The 20370-nt window shown below is 42.8% G+C and overlaps 1 protein-coding gene across 2 annotated transcripts in view; it reads left to right on the forward strand.

Moving 5' to 3' along the window:
- Window positions 1-20370, forward strand: part of si:dkeyp-72e1.9 (syntaxin-binding protein 4) — a 108589-nt gene that overhangs the window by 27559 nt on the left and 60660 nt on the right. For both annotated transcript variants that reach the window (XM_068056372.1, XM_068056373.1), the window contains exons 2-4: window positions 7592-7665; window positions 14154-14249; window positions 17819-17888. In XM_068056372.1, the coding sequence (XP_067912473.1) occupies window positions 7592-7665; window positions 14154-14249; window positions 17819-17888 (240 nt within the window). The remainder of the gene's footprint in view (window positions 1-7591; window positions 7666-14153; window positions 14250-17818; window positions 17889-20370) is intronic.

Consider the following 20370-nt stretch of genomic DNA (forward strand, 5'->3'; position numbering starts at 1 on the left):
CTCCCTACACTAGGGGCAATTTACAATGGCCAATTTACCTATCACCTGCATGTCTTTTGGATGTGGGAGGAAACCAGAGCACCCGGCGAAAACCTACACAGACACAGGGAGAACTTGCAAACTCCGCACAGGCAGTACCCAGAATCGAACCCGGGTCCTTGGAGCTGTGAGGCTGCGGTGCTAACCACTGCACCACTGAGGGATAGAATATAAGAGCAGGGAGATTATGATGGAGCTGTATAAAATGCTAGTTAGGCCACAGCTGGAGTACTGTGTTCAGTTCTGGTCACCACACTATAGGAAGGATGTGATTGCAATGGAGAGGGTGCAGAGGAGATTCACCAGGATGTTGCCTGGGCTGGAGCATTTCAGTTATGAAGAGAGACTGGATAGACTGGGGTTGTTTTCCTTGGAGCGGAGAAGGCTGAGGGGGGACCTGATTGAGGTATACAAAATTATGAAGGGCATTGATAGGATAGATAGGAAAAAACTTTTTCCCTTAGCAGAGAGGTCAATAACCAGGAGGCATAGATTTAAGGTAAGGGGCAGGAGGTTTAGAGGGGAGTTGAGGAACATTTTTTTCATCCAAAGGGTGGTTGGAATCTGGAACACACTGCCTGAAGGGGTGGTAGAGGCAGGAACACTCATGTCATTTAAGAAGTATTTAGATGAGCACTTGAAACGCCATAACATACAAGGCTACGGGCCAAGTGCGGAGAAGTGGGATTAGATTTGGATGGGTGCTTGATGGTCGGCACAGGCGCATTGGGCTGAAGGGCCTGTTTCTGTGCTGTAAAACTATGACTCTAACCCATGAATTGAAAAAAGACTTGCATTTATATAGTGCATTTCACCTCAGGACATCCCAAATTGCTTTACAGCCCATAAAGTACTTATGAAGTGTAGTCACTGTTGCAGGAAATGTTGCAGATAATTTGCACACAGCAATCATGACCAGATAATCTAGGCTTTTTTTTTGATGTTGATTGAGGGATAAATATTGGCCAGGACACTAGGGATACTACAAATTATTCCAGGATTTCTGCTTCCTCTCCCACATCTCCAATACCATTACTGTGCGGATCAATTTGTGTGTGAAGGAGAATTTCCAGACATTAGTCCTTAATTTTCCTTCCATTAGTTTGACCTGTGTTCACTTGTCCTACTGTGATGCTTTGATTTCAAATTGTGTCTTTGATTTACCTTTTTTATGCAGTTTATCATCAGCCCATAGCAAAAATTCATTCTCCACGCATGATATTGAAATAGCAAAGGATGAAGCTGAAAGAGACCTTGGGGTAGAAATTGGACCCTTTTATGCCCCTAAAATGGGTGCAACTAAGCCCAATTTCGGGGACTAGTGTCCTACACCTCAAGCACCTGTAAAACATCCCATCAAAAATTGGGTTGGATCATCTTTCAGGCATCCGTGGTTGCCAACTAAACAGATATTGGGTTCCTTCTGTATGCAAATGAGGGGCTTAACACCTGTATTAGGACCCCTCAGGGAAACTGGGCTTCCCTGAGTGGAGCAGGTGTTGAGTCTGCCTCACTAATGTTTGCTGGATGTGGATGAGGCTGTCATTGAAAAGGTGAGTTTTAATTTTTCTTTTCAAAATGATGTGGAGCCCAGAGGAGCAAGAGCTGGCCATGATCACTCCCCTTTCCCTGCCGCCCACCCTGCTATCTTTCCCCTCCCCTCTGCCAGGCACTTACCTGACGACTACTGCCAACAAGGAAAATAGCCAGAAATTGGTTGTCTAAAATGGTGAGCTGCAAGACAGGTGCTGGCAGTTTCCCCTTAAGTTATATGAGGCACAATTTTAGACCTGGCCTTGGGCCTCCCACTAGATTTGGTAGATTCAATGCCCAACATGTCCAACCAATCCAGAACAGCCACCAAAAAAGGCAATAGATTATAGAATTACATGTCAAAACAGTAGGATAGAAGTCAGAAGATAGTGATTAAACTGTACAGATCTGGTCAAAGAGATACAAGAAACACAGAGCGTACAATAGTGATGGTAATGAGAAAAGGTAACTTGAAGAGTGCTACATCAAATTAAACTGTGGGAGTACAAAAAGGGGACATAGGTTCAAACTTGCAAAAAGTAAATTTGGGACTGATATCAGAACGTCCTTCTTCAAACAATGGGTGATTAACACCTGGAATGAACTGTCAGATGGAGTAGTGAAGAGAAAAACCTGCAATAATATAATTAGGTGCAGCAATATCTTTCTAGACAGATGAATTAACATGGCCCGGAATGCTTTCCTCATGCATAAGTATCCTGTAATCTTGTTAAATACCTCTATAAGGTCACTTCTCAAGGACTCCAGTCTCCCGTTATAACTCAGTTCTTTGCTCCTGGGGCCTGAATATTAATGTCATGTCTCACTGACCAGAATTGGACACAATGTGGTCTGACCAGAGAATTATATAGTTAGGTCATGGCTTCCTCTAACTTGTCTTCTATGGTTTGGTTATATCGAACATTATATTGGCGCTAAAGTGTGGCGAGTTGAAGAGACTTAGCAGTTGGCAGGAAAAAAGATAGAAGCGCAAGGAGAGAGCCAACTGCGTAACAGCCCTGACAACCAATTTTATCTGCAGCACCTGTGGAAGAGTCTGTCACTCTAGAATTGGCCTTTATAGCCACTCCAGGTGCTGCTCCACAAACCACTGACCACCTCCAGGCACTTACCCATTGTCTCCCGAGACAAGGAGGCCAAAGAAGAAGAAGAAGAAGAAGAAGATTGGCTTTGCACAGTGATTTGGTGTGTTAACAGTAGATTGAGAAAATTGGATAGGGATTTGTGCCACATCTTTGCCTATCTTGCTCCACTATAATTCTCTGATTAGGTTTGGAAGTGATGTGTTACATACCTGCCAGTTTGTGGGTGGATGAATGCAAATCAGCGTATGTTGACAAAATAATATGATACACATATCTTTCTGTCATTTCCACCCATATCACCCTTTCTTTTTTTTAATTGTTTCAAGGGATGTGGGCATCGCTGGCAAGGCCAGCATTTGTTCCCATCCCTAATTGCCCTTGACAACTGAATGGCTTGCTGGGCCATTTCAGAGGGCAGTTAAGAGTCAATCACATTGCTGTGGGTCTGGAATCACATGCAGGCCAGACCAGGTAAGGACGGCAGATTTCCTTTGCTAGAGGATATTAGTGAACCAGATGGGTATTTACAACAATTGATGATAGTTTCATGGTCACCCTTACTGAGACTAACTTTCATTTCTTTTACTCACCTTGAAAAATTTTCAACAAAGGATGTGGGATAGAGTTTCCACTTTAGGTGCCATCAGTAATCTGTTCAAAATTGCACTGGTTTTCTGAATGAATTGTTTGATCAAGTTTCCTGTCAAATTCAGTTGCATATTTTTTTAATTCATTTGTGGGATGTGGGCATCACTGGCTAGGCCTGGATTTAGTGCCCATCCCTAATTGCCCTTGAACTGAGTGGTTTGCTAGGCTATTTCAGAGGACAGTTTAAGAGTCAACCACATTGCTGTGGGTCTGGAGTTACAGACTAGGTAAGGATGGCAGATTTTGTTCCCTAAAGGACATTAGTGAACCAGACGGGGTTTTTTCAACAAGGTTTCATGGTCACCATTAGAGTAGCTTTTTAATTCCAAGGTTAATTGAATTTAGATTTCACCATCTGCCATGGTGGGATTCGAACCCATGTCCCCAGAGCAATAGCCTGGGTCTCTGGGTTACTAGTCCAGTGACAATACCACTATACCACCTCCTCCCCTATATCAGTGCATGCGACATCTTCCATGAACCAGGGCAATCAGGCAACGTTTTACAAATTATTGTTTTTGTTTTTTCTAGTGTGTAAATAGCCTTTAACATAGAAAAATGCACCAAGACATTTAACAGAGGCTCAAAGAAAAACAGGCAGCAAACCAAAGAAGGAAAAATTAGGCCTTCACTGAATCTATTCTCTTGTTTTTTTTCTCTCCTGTTGCCACTGAGGTGTTTTCTGTTGTGGCACTGCATTTTGTTCTTACTTCTGTTGCCTTGGTGCCATAGTGGCTTTCCCATGAGAATTCTCCTACATTCCTGCTTTTTGGAGAAAGAAGGGAAACGAAAGTGGGAGCAAAAACAAAATACTGTGGATGTTGGAAATCATCTGAAATAAAAACTGAAAATGCTGGAAATACTCAGCAGGTCTGGCAGTACCTGTGGAGAGAGAAATAGAGTTAACGTTTCAGGTCTGTGACATTTCATCAGAACTTTCTGACAAAAGGTCATCGACCTGAAATGTTAACTCTGTTTCTCTCCCCACAGAAGCTGCCAGACCTGCTATGTCCAGCAGTTTTGTTTTTAGAACAGATGGAGATTAGGCAACTCGCCTACCACTACCCCCAGTTGCGTTTACATAGGATGTTGACTGATATTTTTTTGCCTTTACTGAGGTATTATAGATATTATCCTACATTCTTTACCTTTACTACAAGTTCGAGGAATAGGGAAACACTGAAAAACTTCTGGTTAATACTGTATTAAATCAAGTCAATGAGATAATATAACCCTTTATTTGAGGTATATGTGAGGTACCTCAGGAGATATCATCTTTGCTACATGCACTAACCTTAACTGATATAGAATGAAGAGTTCTGTGAACTGGCCTTGAGATGCTTAACAATGTTAAAAGTGCTATATATATGCAAGTTGTTGTTTTTAGCCTTTGGGACTTGAATGCTCATATGTTTCATTAGTCGAACAAATGTGTGGGTCAGATATCACTAACCCCCACCCACACCATATGCGTCCTGTTGACACAGTTGCTGTTACCCTTTGTTGTATGCCTTTGATATCTCTTCTGAACTTTTATTGGAAAAGAAAACGTATTCTCGTATCTACACTAGCTTCTTCACACTCCCCCTCCCTTTTATGATTAAAAGCCTGTCTCAAACCACTTTGCATCTCTCTCTCTGGTGTGTTTTTAAACCCTCAATATTATATAATTCTATATAATGTCAATTAGCTATTCTATTTAATAATTTATACATGCCTACCCTTACATCCCTACATTGAAATACATGGGTAGAGATGCACATGACTCTACATGCCTATGGAGTGGTGTATGTAGAGACCTCAATTCACCAAGGAAACCAGGGTCAATACAACACATGTTGGGCAGATACAAGTCAACTGATTGGAAAATCTAGGTTGCAGTGCATGAAATCTACTTTTCTTCCAGATCTCTTACCTTTGATTCTAACTATTGCAGACTTCACCAAAGCAGCAAATTTAATGCATGGGGCCCATTGTGTTAGGGTTCATTGTTAGTTTAGGAAATGTGCCAGTCTCAGCTAGATTTAACAGTTTATTATTTTGGGGAAAAATATCAGGACAGTTTCGTTGTTACCAGAATTTTCTTGGTGCAGTTCCAGTTTTCAGAGTCCACAGCAGAAATAACATGGAATCATTAAGCCAAGACAGGGAAAAAAAACCTTGCCGTTTCATGGGAAAATCTGAACATGATCTGGGAACACTAAAAAAGAATACAGTGAATTTTAGCCCAGGTTTTAATGATAGTTGCAAGCAGCCAGCACTGCAGCATCCCTTCATTTTCCCTGGACTAACAAATCGCTGGGATTCCATTAAACTTCCAGATCCACTTCCAAATATCTTACAACCGCAAAGCTAAAGTTCAAGATGAGAGATCAGTGTTATGTTTTGAAATTTGGCAGTGGTGGGGGGGGAGGGAGGGGAAATGCATTGTGCATTTTGTACACTAGAGGCTGCTGTACAACACACATGAGCCAGCAAAGGGAAAGTGAAAGTAAAAAAGGAATAAAGAATTAATTGGCTGGAATTTTACGACCCCCAAATGAGCGGCTGGTGGTGGGAGGGGAGAGGGGGGAGCCGTTCCTGACTCCCTGACAGTGCAGTGGTGGCGAGAAACAGCCCACCTGCCCCAGGCCAATCAAGGCCCTAAGTGGCCAATTAACTGGCACTTAAGGGCCTCCGCCCTGCCACCATGGATAAGATGGCGCAAGTCTCAAAAAGCCCGCCTGGTGAAACCAGGGGCCTTCTTGCAGGCTAGTGGGAGGCCCTCCTGGTCTGGCACCCTGTGTCCCACGGAGAGCCACCCCTGAGGCCCCAACCGCTCCCCCCACCCCCCAAAGCACAACACTCCCCCCGCCTCACCAGGGCCTGACCAATTTTTTTAGGGCCCCGTTGGGGACAATTATCACAATTCCAGGGAATTCCTTCAGCTTGTTTGTCTTGGCTGAGTGTAGTCCCAGCAGTGGCCACCGCTCCCGGTGGCGCTGCTGGGACTAAGAGCTGCCGGCCCGCTGATTGGCCGCAGCTCCATTAGGCGGGACTTCCTGCTTCAAGGAGGTGGAAGTCCCACCCAAGAGCATTTAAAGGCCTGTGGAGTGAAAAATCCCAGTCTGGCTCCACAGGCCTGGCAGAGGCGGGCTCGCCACCAACTTTCTAGCCGGTGGATGGGGCCTCCCACCCAACAAAAAATTCCAGCCATTGTGTTTGAACAGCATGCTGTCTCGGTCTCATCTCTTACTAAACTCGGCTAAACCTCACTCCAGTCCCGAGAACATCACAATCAGTGATTTTAAAAAAAACACCCACTGAATCAGCACCTGCAGTAAGATAACAGAATGGAAGAAACCATTGTGCTGGGAAAGAAATAGAAGGAATTAAAAATGAGTTGGAAACCTGATACATTTGAGGGGGATCTGAAGAAAATTTCAAATAAATACACACTTCTAAGAAAGAAAGAACTTATGGATTCATAGAAATTTACAGCACCAGAAGGTGGCCATTCAGCCCATTGTGTCTGTGCCGGCTATAAAAGAGCTATGCAGCCTAATCCCACTTTCCAGCTCTTGGTCTGTAGCCTTGTAGCTTACGGCACTTCAAGTGAAGATCCAAGTACGTTTTCAATGCAATGAGGGTTTCTGCCTCCACCACCCTTTCAGGCTTCAGAGCCCCACTACCGTCTGGGTGAAAACTTTTCTCCTCAACTCCCCTCTAATCATTCTATGTCCCCTGGTTATTGACCTCTCTGCTAAGGCAATAGGTCCTTCCAATCCACTCTATCTAGGCCCCTCAATTTTGTACAACTCAATTAAATCTCCCCAAAACTCCTCTGTTTCAAAGAAAACGACCACAGCCTATCCAATCTTTCCTCATGGCTAAAATTCTCCATTCCTGGCAGGATCCTCATACATCTTCCCTGTACCTTCATGAACTTGCACAATGCCAAGACGTCCCAAAGCACTTTACAGCCAATGAAATATTTTTGCAGTGTTGTCACTGTTGTAATATAATCTTGATGGTAAGATTGAGGATTTACATTTTTGAAGTTGATACAAATTTGATGTCATAGCATTCAGCTTTTCCTCAATTTGAATCTCAAGATCCAATTCCAGTACCACTGCTCTATTGATAGCACACATTGGCTTCAGAGAATCCACCCTCCTGCACAATCCACCAACTCTGGTCAGTGGCGTTCATTCTCAAATTAATGTTGTCTCAGATCATTAGAAGTCCAGTGTGGAATCAGTATAACTGTGTTTCTTCTGTTCTAGGACAGTACTGGGCCCCTATGGAGTAGACCGGAGAGTCCACTGCGTAGACTTTACCGACTGCGAGAATGGACTGGGTAGGTAATCTAAAACATTCCCTTTGTATTGAAGGAGAGAAATACTTCATGGGGAAAGAACAGGGTTTTTCGCCTTGTGTATTTGAATTATACTCATTATGAAAGTATCCCTCTTGTTCTTGGAGGCTGAATCATAACTTTGTTGCATTGCAACAAGAGATGTGACATTCTGAAGTCCTATAATAAGTCACAATCATACTTATTGCTCTTTACAAAAGTATCTACGATCTTCCTATCTATAGCATAGGAGGAAATCTTCAGTGATTAGATCTGTTCACACATAAATGTCTACAAGGTGTTTCTTTTCCCTCACCAGTTCCTCTGCCCCTTCTCAAGGTTTGATTCCTGCTGGGGTTTGTTCCACAAATGCGGTCACACTCTGGTACCTTGACCAAGTAGCCAGTAACCAAGTGTGACCTTGACAGTGGTGGGTCATTTGATCATGCAGGCAGCACAGCTAGTACCAATTCTGTTCTAATCCAAAGTCCCCACATTCCCTAGGCAGACATCCTGAACAGGAACTTTTGCTGATTTCCCCACCCCCCCAACCTTCTGATCCTGGAGCACCAAGACCAATGTAATACCCTCACTGCTGCCAAGAGCAGCTAACTCAGCACAGGCCAGGAACTGAACACGAGATCTTTGTGGTCTGTATGGTTCAGCAACTTATCATAGAATGGTTACATCACAGAAGGAGGCCATTCGGCCCATCGTGTCTGTGCTGGCTCTCTGCAAGAGCAACTCGCATGCCCCTGCCTTTTCCCTGCCATTAAATTCTACTTTATTTTGTCATCTAATAAAGGACAGAGAAAGTCCTGTATTATCCTGATACCTTGTAGTGAATGACACACGCCTGTCATTGACCGATTTAAGATGTAGGCAGGAGTGACCTTGCTCATTTATAGAGGTACCTAATACATGGAAGCAGATGATCCTGGTGTCACATGGGCCAGGTGTTAGGTAAATCAGATCAAACAGATCTGTATAATTGATCCCAAGCTGCTGTATTTATTGCTGCTGTTACCAATCCCTGGGTTGCAATTAGCCTACTTGCAAGAGGCTTATTATCACCAGGTATCGCTGTATTCATCAAGAGAAATGTTGATGAATAAAATATTTGATTACTTCTTTCCCTGTATTTACACCACAGCAACTGTTTCATAATTGAAATATATTGGTTTTGTATTTTTCTCTTGTGAGGGGCTGTAAATTTGTCCAGGGTTTAAAAATTCACTAGCAGTTTAGCAAAGTTAACAGTGACAAAATTAAAGGCTGACTCTTAATTTGTAATATTTCGGTTCCAGGCGGGAAGTCAGCCAGTGGGATTTAAATGAGGCCCAGAGTTTAAGATAGCCCAGCCTCGTTTCTGGAGCAGAATGTGAGTTTCCATCTTGCTTCGCTAACCAGCAGTCTAAAATCTGCTCAGAGTTAAAATTAGGACCCAAAGATCAGCATCTATTTTAACATTGACAACTATAGTGCCACCTGCACACTGCAGCTGAGCACAGTTCACATGAATAAAAACTGAAGTCATTTTAAATGTCAGATGGGAGTCTATCTGAATATTTCCTGGGTAACCCTTTGACAGCTTTAAGGTTTTTTTATCACCCTCTGACTTCTGGTATAACTGGGAAAGAGTTTATTATTTCTACTGGAGATTTCCACAGCTTTGTTTTCACTGACCTTTAGTGGAGAGTTGCTTTCATTGTCTTAAGCTGAGCACAATGCCTATCCCTATTCATAAGAATCGTTTTGTTTCAATTGGTTAATGTAATTTTGCTTAAGCCTGATTAATCCTTGTACACGATTGGCTAGCCACCTTGGCTTTGTTTTACCATGTGCCCTTTTGACATTAGGGACACACATGGTTTCCTTTAGCATTGGAATGGTTTTAAAGATATTTCATTTTCATCTGTATTACTAACCCCATCTAGTAGGGTTTCCCAATTCGCCCCTTAACTCCTCTGCCATTTTTGCTAATTTAGCCCTCTGGAAATTGAGTACCAGCATTGAATTTTTGGAAAATTTTGTATAACCAATGTTATGGACCGTGGCGGGAGCAACACACTGTTAATTCAGTCCCGTCACTCCACAGGCCGCAGCATATTTATTAATTTTACTAAAATCAGAAAAAATGCCAAATTAAACACTCTAGTATCCCCAGAATGAAACAGACCAAACCAGGTATCTTCAGACAACAACAAATTAGCTATTTATTAAAAAGAACTAAATCTTTAAATACTATTAAGATAAACCTATGTCTAAAGATCTTATAACTGCTTAAGTTAATCTACCTCCTGCATTCATGTACATACATTCAAAATAACAGTGGTCTGGTTTTAAAGGTAGAGTTTTAAAAAAATTAGCTGTCCCTTGACAATGAAATAAATACGTTTTTTGGGTTTAATGTTCCGGGTGACTGAGGCCTTCTGATGTGAAGATAATCAAAGATCACTCGAATCTTCACTTGGATTTGATGAAAAATACTCGTTTCTTGATAGGTAAACAGTTCGGCTGCAGTAGCATTAACAGTTCCTTCCGCAATAAGCACAGCAATACAAGTAATTTGTTAAGAAAGAAAAGCTTTTCTTATTATGGAATTAATTTGGTTTGTAGCCTTGTAGAATTTTCTTGAGAGCGAGACAGAACAACTCCTTTCTCCAGATCGCCTCGCTGGAAAAAGCTTACAGAACCAACTGCTTCAAACCAGTTTCTGCTAGCTCCACACACAATCAAAATAGACACATCATCCCATTTGACCTCTCTCTGCTGCTGTTGCTCAGTAACCAAAATGTAGTTGTGGTACACTGTCTCTCCAGAATGTTCTCCTCCCTGAAAGGCGCACTGCTTTTTAACAGTCTTAAAGGCACATACACATTTTTTAATCCAGGGGGAAAAAAATAATTCAAGTCCATGACACTGAGCAATTGAATCTTATGTTGTAGCCACTGTTGTTCCGATGTTCTCCCAAATGGAGGTCTGACATGATATAAGGATCATTACTAAGGACTAAATCAAGTCCCTGATCACCAATAGATTCCTCATCTGATGATGAGTTAGAATCATTCATTTATAATGTCTACGTATCTTTCTGCTGAGTTGCCCATAACACTAGATGGCGCACCATTGGACCATTGAAGCTTGTAAAGTAAAACTTCCATTATGCAGATATGACCACATTCAGATGCATTAATAATTTGTGTCTATAATGTCTCTTTATAATGGACTCCTTGACCTGGAGGTCTAAAACAAATGCTAATGATCAATTTGAGGTCGTCAGTTTGTTTCGATTGAATCCAGATAGCTTCAGCTGATGCACCAACAATAACAACAACTTGCATTTAAATAGCACCTTTAATGTTGTAAAATGATCCAGGGCACTTCAAAGCAGCAATTATCAAACAAAATTTGACACCAAGCCATGTAAGGAGATATTAGGACAGGTGACCAAAAGCTTTGAGCCCCACTGATACAATAATATATTCACTCACACTCTCTCAAAAGCATTATAATTTGTTAGTTTTACTGAGGAAGTATTTTATAGCTCTAACCTTGCAGAAATCATGGAAGGAATTGTAACATAGATTATTTAATATCTCTGACTTCTGGTTTGGAGAGAAAATGCCTATTTTCAAACAGTCTGTTTATTCAATAATTGAAGTGTGACCAACTTGATGAATCCACTTCAGTGCTGAATATAATTTGTTTTTAACCACTCCTGACCAATCCCATGTATAACTGAGCTAGCGAGAGATACTGGAAAGGAAAGAAAGGTAATGGGCACAGCAACACAATGCAGAGTATCCATCAGAACTGGCCAGATTTGTAGTGGAAGGTGTAAGTACTTTTTCCCCTCTGTGACACTACATCAACATCACCAGTGCTTGGTGCCTCACCCTGTGATTCTTCCCAAACATCCCTATATATTTCTAACATTTATGCATCTGTGCTCGTGAATTTACCACATGTGGGTGAGGACAACTGGTGCTCATTAAGTTGACCAGGATCTGGCATAATGGTCTCAGCCTCTTTTTGTCTCCATAGTGCCTGAGAATTGATTGTAGTACAAACTTGTAGGGAAGAATTGCAAGGACTCTCTCTTCCATTATGATATATTGTTATGAAAGTGCTTCTATTTTTTAAAACTTTTTTTGAGGACTTGTATTTTAGAATTATGGATATTGGTTCATTTGGAAAACTGAAAAGATTCCATGGATGTGTTTTTTTACAAGGGTCACTTGGAGATCTTGTTTGAAAACAAATCTCTATTGAATGTCACATGCCTTAAATTTCAATAAACAACAGAAAACTTGGTGCCTTGGGGGAAATGTTTGCAGAGAAGTGACATGTCAAGATTTATAGTGGTCAGGAGGTTTCGCTGTTGGGATATTGTTTTGGTTCTATTGGGGTGTGGACTGTTTTGAAGGCAGATGGGTTTGCAGCCTACTAAAAGAAACACCCAGCTCATCTTTCCTTCATCTCTCCGAGACCTTGCAAATCCAGTGTGTGAGAGCTAAAACCCTTGATGCCGCATTTCTCCTAAGATGCTCATGGAAAGCCTGCCAGATTAATTCTTAATGCCACCTGAAAAGAACTGCTCCAGAAAAGATCCCAGTGACCCATCTATGTGTACTTGGACGCCAGAATGTTTGTCATTTTTGGGACACAACATATCTCATCCTTTTTCATCAAAAATTAACAAGTATTTGGCCAAAGTATTTTTTTTTTTGTCTTTTTTTTGGAAAAGACCACTGCAGAGAAAATTTCTTTTTTTTTTCTTTAACCAGTGTGTATTTGAGTTTGTCTGTGTGTTGGGTATTTAAAAAGGGAACTTTCATATTTCAATCTGTGTGTTAATGCTTTGCTTCTTTACTGGATAAATCTTGTTTTATAATAAACTGATCATTTTGTTGTTTATTAAAGAAACCTTGTTGGTGAATTTTATTCTGGGATAAAGAGCAGAGTATATGATTGACCATATCAGTAACTGGGTAAATATTTAAATATATGTTGTGATCTGTGGAGAAGTGGAACTAGAGAAAGATAGTGCACTCCTTCTGCCTTGGTCATAATAATGTATATGTAAAACATAGGGCTGAATTTTATCATGGAAATGCCGCCGCCAAGCTCCCGGGATATTATGCACAGGGGCTCATTTTAATGGAGGGACCAGAGTGACCGCCCCCAATGATGTCCAGGGGGCAGTCACTGCGTCCCCGGCAATGGCATCCGACGCCACCGCACAGGTGCTGGCGCCATTTCTAAAGAGCTTTAAGCCCTTCAATGACTTTTACATTTTTAAAGGGCCCGGTCTCTGGGAAATAAAAATAACATTTTAATTCAACTTGAAATCCCGTCTCCCACCCCCCAATGGGTAACCCATATATAAATTTCCCTCTTCCCCCCCTCAGAAAAAGCTTTTATTGATATCCCGAACTTTGCCCCCCCCAAATTTGTTCTCTTTGACCCTCAACCCCTTCCCACCATTCCTGCAACTAATAATAAGTGTTTTCCCCACTCCCCCCCCCCCACCCCCCCCGCCCTGATAATGTTATTCCTCCCCCTCCCCACCAGTGTCGCGCCTCAGAACTCCAATGGAGTTCCAAAGGTGTGCGAGTTGCATCCAGTTAGCAGTAAAATCGGCATGGGAAGGCCACTGTCGGCAGGTAAGTTCATCTGAATGTTAATTATCCTAATTTTAATATGGTAATAAAGGCCTCGCTGCCGCCACTAATATCCGATGGGGCCTTCTCGGTGTCGTGGGTTGAGGCGGGCCGCTCCCGCTAGCATTTTAGGGGCCTCCCCACCGCGACCCATGGAATCAAGGGGCTGATAAAATGCAGCTCATAATCTGCACATCTCTGCTATTTTTACTTCTACTGCATCTATTGCTACATTTCTCAGTCAATACAATGCATTCTGATATATAATCTTTACTTATGTGGATCTGTGGCTGGTGCTATATCCTGTGATATTCCCTTATGCTTTTTCTGAAGTGATGTAACTTTTTCTATCTTCTGCCCAAGTCCTTCTAGTCATTAGTAATATTTACTTCATTGTTGAGGCACCCCTGAGTTTTCATCTTTTGCATATTGACAGGGGAGGCGGTGGTGTAGTGGTAATGTCACTGGACTAGTAATCCAGAGGTCCAGGCTAATGTCCTGGGGACATGAGTTCAAATCCCACCATGGCAGCTGGTGGAATTTAAATTCAATTAATTAATAAACTCAATTAATTAATAAATTAATTAATGTCACAGTTCACCTCGGTTTTCTATCTGTACTGGGCCTGCACTAATGATAGAAATCCTTTAAAGTTAGATTCCATCCACAATCCCAAATACAACATGTTTTTACAACAAAAATACAATGAAAGATATTTTAAAAACAGTTCAAATGTTGCAACTTGGATATAAGCACATTTAACGATGTGTGCACTGCAGAAATCACAAAATTGACAGTTTTAGTGTGAATAAAATGTTATTGCAGGAATTAAGGTGATTGGAGGAGTTAAGGAGCTGACTGGAGAGGAGTATGGTGTGTATGTGAAGAGGATCCTGCCTGGTGGTCTTGCTTCAGTTGATGGTGAGTGACCATTTCACCGACAATAGTTGTTATTCATCTAACGTACATCTACCGTACCACCAGAAGTCTGACAATAGTCAGATCAATTATTTCATGCTCCCTTACAATAAAGCAGCAACTTGCTTTTACATAACATCTTTAATGTAGTAAAACATTCTGAGGCATGATCAAAAATTGGACACTGAGCCAAAGAAGCAGATATTCGGAGGTGTGTCCATTAGCTTGATCAAAGAAGTGGTCGTTAAGGAGGAGAGAAATTTAACAATGGGATTCTAGAGCTTGGGGCCTGGATGGCTGAAAACATGGGGGGACACAGAATTTGAGACAAAAGGAGGGGGAATTCACAAGAAGCCAGAGTCAGAGGAACACAGTAGGGTGGGGGGGGGGGGAGGGGAGGTGGTGTGCGGAGAGCTGGTGGGGGGAGGGGTGATCGGATTGAAAAGGGTTATAGAGAGAGGGAGGGGGTGAGCTTACAAAGGGATTTAAACACAAAGTTGGGAGTTTTAAGGGTGAGGTATTGGGGGACTGGGATCCTACATGAAGAGAAGAGTGGATAATTGGGAACTGGTGCGTTTGTGGGATCTGGTGCGGGATAGGATACAAACAGCCAAGTTTTGTATGTTCATGATGTGTGACGGATGGGAGGCTGGCCAAGAGAGTACTGGAATAGCCTAGTCTGGAAGTGAAAAACACACACATGGCGGCTTCAGTGGCAAATGGGCTGAGACAGGGGCAAGGTCGGGGATGTTACAGGGATGAAAGTATGTCGTCTCTGTGATGGAGTTTATACACGTCAGAAAATCAGCTCAGGGCCAAAAGGAACTCTGAGGTTGTGAACATTCTGGTTAACCCAGAGACTGGCTAGGGAGGAGGATGCAAGGTGTTGCTGAACCTAAGACAATATCTAGTACGGACCTGAAATTTGTAAGTTATATTTGCATGTTCTTATGTTGTGTTGTCAAATTGCTTGTCAACATCATTTTTGGATGATCTGCAATTTCCTTCAGCTCAGTATTGGGAAGACCATAGGATCCTAGAATCACAGAATGGCTACAGCACAGGAGGAGGCCATTTGGTCTGTCATGTCCATGCCAGCTCTCTGTAAGAGCTACTCAGCTAATCCCACTCCCCTGTCTTTTCCCCATAGCCCTACAAATTTTTTCTCTTCAGATAATTATCCAATTCTCTTTTGAAGGCCTTGATTGAATCTGCCTCCATCACACTCTCAGGCAGTGCTTTCCAGATCCTAACCACTCTCTGCGTAAAAATGTTTTCCCCCTGTCGCTGTTGCTTTTTTTGCCAATCACCTTAAACTGATGTCCACTGATTCTGGACCCTTCCACCAATGGGAGCTATTTCTCTTTATCTACTCTGTCCAGACTGCTCATGATTTTGAACACGTCTAACAAATCTTCTCTCAAACTTCTCTAACGAGAACAACCGCAGCTTCTCCAATCTATCCTTGTAGCTAAAATTTCTCATCCCCAGAATCATTCTTGTAAATCTTTTCTGCACCCTCTCCAATGCCTTCACATCCTTCCTCAAGTGTCTTGCCCAGAACTGGACACAATACTTCAGCTGAGGCCAAATCCATCCTCTTTGGCCCATGCCACAAATTCCGTAGGCTTGCCACCGATTCTATCCTCCTCCCTAACCACTCTCTTAGGCTGAACCAATCTGACTGCAATTCTGACATGGATCCCTTACCATGAGGTTCTCTATATGCATTTCCAGATATATTGTCCTAAGGAGAAAGAGGAAATGACACAGGTATGTGGGAGAAGGCTACGCCAAAAGTGAAAAGACATAGAAAGAACTCAGTCACCTGTTGAAAACTGAATTTCAAACATCCTCTCCAAGACAAAAAGCAAAGAAAAGACTAACTTCTGACCACTAGACTTAGTATCTGTACAGATATATATTTGCATCAGGGGCTTATTACCACTGTACCTACCCCTCGTGCCTCTCTGTTCTTAATCCAATCCTTATGTTCCACTGAGCTGATACCTGACAGCCAAGGATACCTGATGTGCTTGGCTGTGCTGTGATTACATAGAATTAAACAGCAAACTTTGGCTCAATTAGTCCTTACCAGTGTTTTATTAGAGCCTCGTCCCATCCTACCTCATCTAACTCAGCATAACCCTCTATTTCCTTTTCCCTCATCTGTTCATTTAGCCTCTCCTTAAATGCATTAATGCTCTTCATTGTAACCACTCCCTGTGGTAGCGAGCTCCATATTCTCACCACTCTCCGGATAAAGAGGTTTCTTCTGAATTCCCTATTTGATTTCTTGGTGGCCATCTTATATTATTGGCTTCTAGTTTTGCTCTGTCCGACAAGTGGAAACACTGTGGGCTGTGGGATGAAGTTGGGTGGCTTGCCAAATGTTGTTCTGCCCACCATGCCGTTCTGTCCACGGCAGGCACTGCGTTGGACGAGAACTCTGCTGCGAGGCCAATTAAGCCACTTGAGTTGGCCCATTAAGGGCTGCCTCCTGCCTCCGCTGGCATTTAGCCAATGTCAGGGGGACCCATCACCATGTGGAGGCACCGCCCGGTGAGGCCTGGCAGCCTCCTAGCAGCCTAGGAGACAGTTCCCTCCTCTAGGGGCAATCCATGGCCGACAGTGGGCACCTCCCGCAGCTATGGCCGACCTTGTGGCAATACCAACATCCACCCCCCCCATCCCCACTCACTCTCACCAACCACCCCCCCCCTCGTCGGGGCCCGCCTAACTGTCCCAGACAACCCCGATACCACTTACCTTGGTCCCAGGGCCACCACCATCTTCATTGCTCCAGGCTCCTGCAGTACCAGCAGTGGCCACCACTCCCCGTGGCACTTTGGGACTTGCTGAGCTGCCGGCCGTCTGATTAGCCGGCAGCTCTTAAGATGGGATTTTGACCCTTTAAGGAGATGGCATCCCCGATGGCGGGCAGTTAATTACCTGTGATCAGTGGGAGGTCTGATGGTACTGATTAGATCTTGCCCAAAGCTTTCAGAAACCACTTTCCATCATTCTCTCCAAACGGGTCCCCAAAGCCTACGTCTCAGTAAGGTTGTACTAACAAGTGTGGAGGCAGCTGTCAGAGGAAACGGGTGCAGATCTTTCTGGTGCCATCACCTGTTCTGGGTAGAGCTGCATTGTGCCAAATCCTTCTCAGATATTGGAACTGAGGATGGCATTTGTCCTCACCATGACCCCTGTCACTTGTCTCAGGTCGTCCAGGACGGTCCTTAGTGTCTCCAAGTGAGTGTAATGCTCATCCAGTAACCTTTTTAGAGCAGGACTCCAGATATCTAAATCTACAGGTTCAGCAGTAGTTTTAGTTCTCTTCCACCACCCACCCCCCACCCCCACAAACGCCCCTCGTCATAGTTCAAAGATCAGAAAACTCGCGTCATCATTTACCCAATCTTTTAATAATTTTTTTTCATTCACTTTATAAATGTTTCCGATAATGAGCTTCCCCCAGTCGCCAATATACCAGGGTTATAGTGCTTTCCAATTATCACGTTTTATTCATTTATTCAAACTCAAAGTGAAATATTTTTCTTAATTTATAGGTCGCCTGCAACCCGGAGATCAGATTCTTGAGGTTAATGGTGACAGTCTGGTGGGAGTGACAAATGAAAGGTACGGTAGGTACCTTATGGTATGAAAGGGACTGTCTCGGTCATGCACCTCTCATTAACGGGCCTGTTATAGATTCTGGCTATTAAATGGCTGGCTGCAGTTTTTCAGATATGAAACTTTTATATCCATCTGGTTCTTTATATATAGATAGTCCACCCAGTTCCCGACTGGCTGGTAGAAGCCATGTCAAAGCTGTAATATTATCAATTAAGATTTTTTAAATTAGTATTTTGAAACTAAAATTTAAAAACAAAGATGGTGGAGACATACTTTGCCAGTGGCCTGCAATTTAAATCCACACAGTGGCGCAGTGGTTAGCACCGCAGCCTCACAGCTCCAGCAACCTGGGTTCAATTCTGGGTACTGCCTGTGTGGAGTTTGCAAGTTCTCCCTGTGACCATGTGGGTTTTCGCCAGGTGCTCCAGTTTCCTCCCACAGCCAAAGACTTGCAGGTTGATGGGTAAATTGGCCATTATAAATTGCCCCTAGTATAGGTAGGTGGTAGGGGAATTGAGGGAAGGTGGGGATGTGGTAGGAATATGGGATTAATGTAGGATTAGTGTAAATGGGTGGTTGATGGTCGGCACAGACTCGGTGGGCTGAAGGGCCTGTTTCAGTGCTGTATCTCTAAATAAATAAAATAAATCAGGCTCTGGATAGCTCTGGTTAGCAGTGGTTAGCATTGCAACCTCACAGCTCCAGTGACCTGGGTTCAGTTCTGAGGTGCAGAGTTTGCAGGTTCTCCCTGTGACCATGTGGGTTTCTGCCGGGTGCTCTGGTTTCCTCCCACAGCCAAAGACTTGCAGGTTGATAGGTAAATTGCCCCCAGTGTAGGTAGGTGGTAGGAAAATTGTGGGGATGTGATAGGGAATATGGGATTAATGTAGGATTAGTATAAATGGGTGGTTAATGGTCGGCACAGACTCAGTGGGCTGAAGGGCCTGTTTCAGTGCTGTATCTCTCTATGACTCTGGTTCCTTCCCCCTACACGACCAAACTGTAAACACTTTGCTATATGATTCCCTCAACTCAGGCTTTTAGAAATATAAAAGGCTCAAATTACCTTCATCCAGCAGACACAGAGGATCATTTTTCTTTTGCAGGTCATACAATCTGCTGCTGGATCTGTCAGTTTCACTTGCCAAAATGTAAAAGGAGCTTTTAAAATAGACATCTATGTGGGCCATGATCACACAGAGTGATTGCTTAATTCCATCACCTTGATTGTTTTCAAGGAACAGGCCCATTCAAGTCAGGAAGTCAATTTTAACTTTAGCACTCCTGGCACCGAGCTTTGTGAGCTTAGGTTTGCCAACTCTCCAAGAATGTCCTGGAGTTTCCGGGAATTAATGATTAATCTCCAGGACACTGCTGTGAGTAACTTTGAAGAGAAAACATAGGGGAATTGTTTGAGTTACAAAACTTTTGGAGATGCGAGGGACAAAATGCTCTTTGACTGACAGTTAAGAACCATTCAATTGGGCAATGAACTCTGTTCACTTTCCTATTAATGTTGGGAGATGGGACACCGTGAGGATAGACATGTTGGGCAATCCGTGATGGACGTTTGGGGCCGTTGGAGGCCAGAGGTCATGTGATGAAAGGAATACGTCCAACCAGAGTTGGCGACCCGATATGTGCTGGAGATGCTTATTGAGACTTTGGCCCTGCACTGCCCATGACTTTTTATTCCTTAAAATTTGCATTCCCAGTGCTCTAAGCTCTGGTCTTGGAGCTCTAAAGAAGTCAACAGTATTAACTTTATGTGAACAGGGCCAGTTTTACATTGTTAACATGACTGTGGAGGTAATTCAATATTAGAACTGGATCAGGCCAGCCAAGCACCAATTTAGTCTCCATGGGAAGATATACATTTAGAAGGGATGGAATTTAATTTGGAAATAATTGGAGGATTCAAATGTGACTGAACGGAGGACTGCTCACTTAGCCTTGTTACACTTCCTGATTATAAACTCTCATTTATTCCATTTATTAAGGAAATGATTCTAATAGTTTTATATATTTTGTCTGCTTATTACTTAAACTATGTTTCTTAGAAAGTCTTATGTTGCTCCACAGAAAATGACTACTTTAAAATTAACGCTTCCTGTGATTATTTATTGAAAGTTTCTTTGCTAATTCTTATTCCTGTTCCTTATGAAATGCAGGTTCATCAGTTTAAGTCCTTCAGTTGTAACGATAGCTCTTTTACTGCAATGAACTCTGCGTAAACCCTGTCACTATGGTCCAATTATTCCCATGTAATTGTTGCCTGCAGCAAGCCTTATCCTCCATGGTCACTGCCTGCAGGTGTTCATCACCAATAAGCATGCATTTGGTCCACTGCCAGCATGAAGACTGCATAATCTATAGGTTTAGGCCATTTTTTTGGTTGCTTATCAGCCTACTAAGACTTGTATTTATATAGCATCTTTCACAATCTTGGGGCATTGCAGAGCACTTTACAGCCAATGAAGTGCTT

The sequence above is a fragment of the Heterodontus francisci genome, chromosome 24 (assembly GCF_036365525.1).
Source record: "Heterodontus francisci isolate sHetFra1 chromosome 24, sHetFra1.hap1, whole genome shotgun sequence".
Classification (NCBI taxonomy): domain Eukaryota; kingdom Metazoa; phylum Chordata; class Chondrichthyes; order Heterodontiformes; family Heterodontidae; genus Heterodontus; species Heterodontus francisci.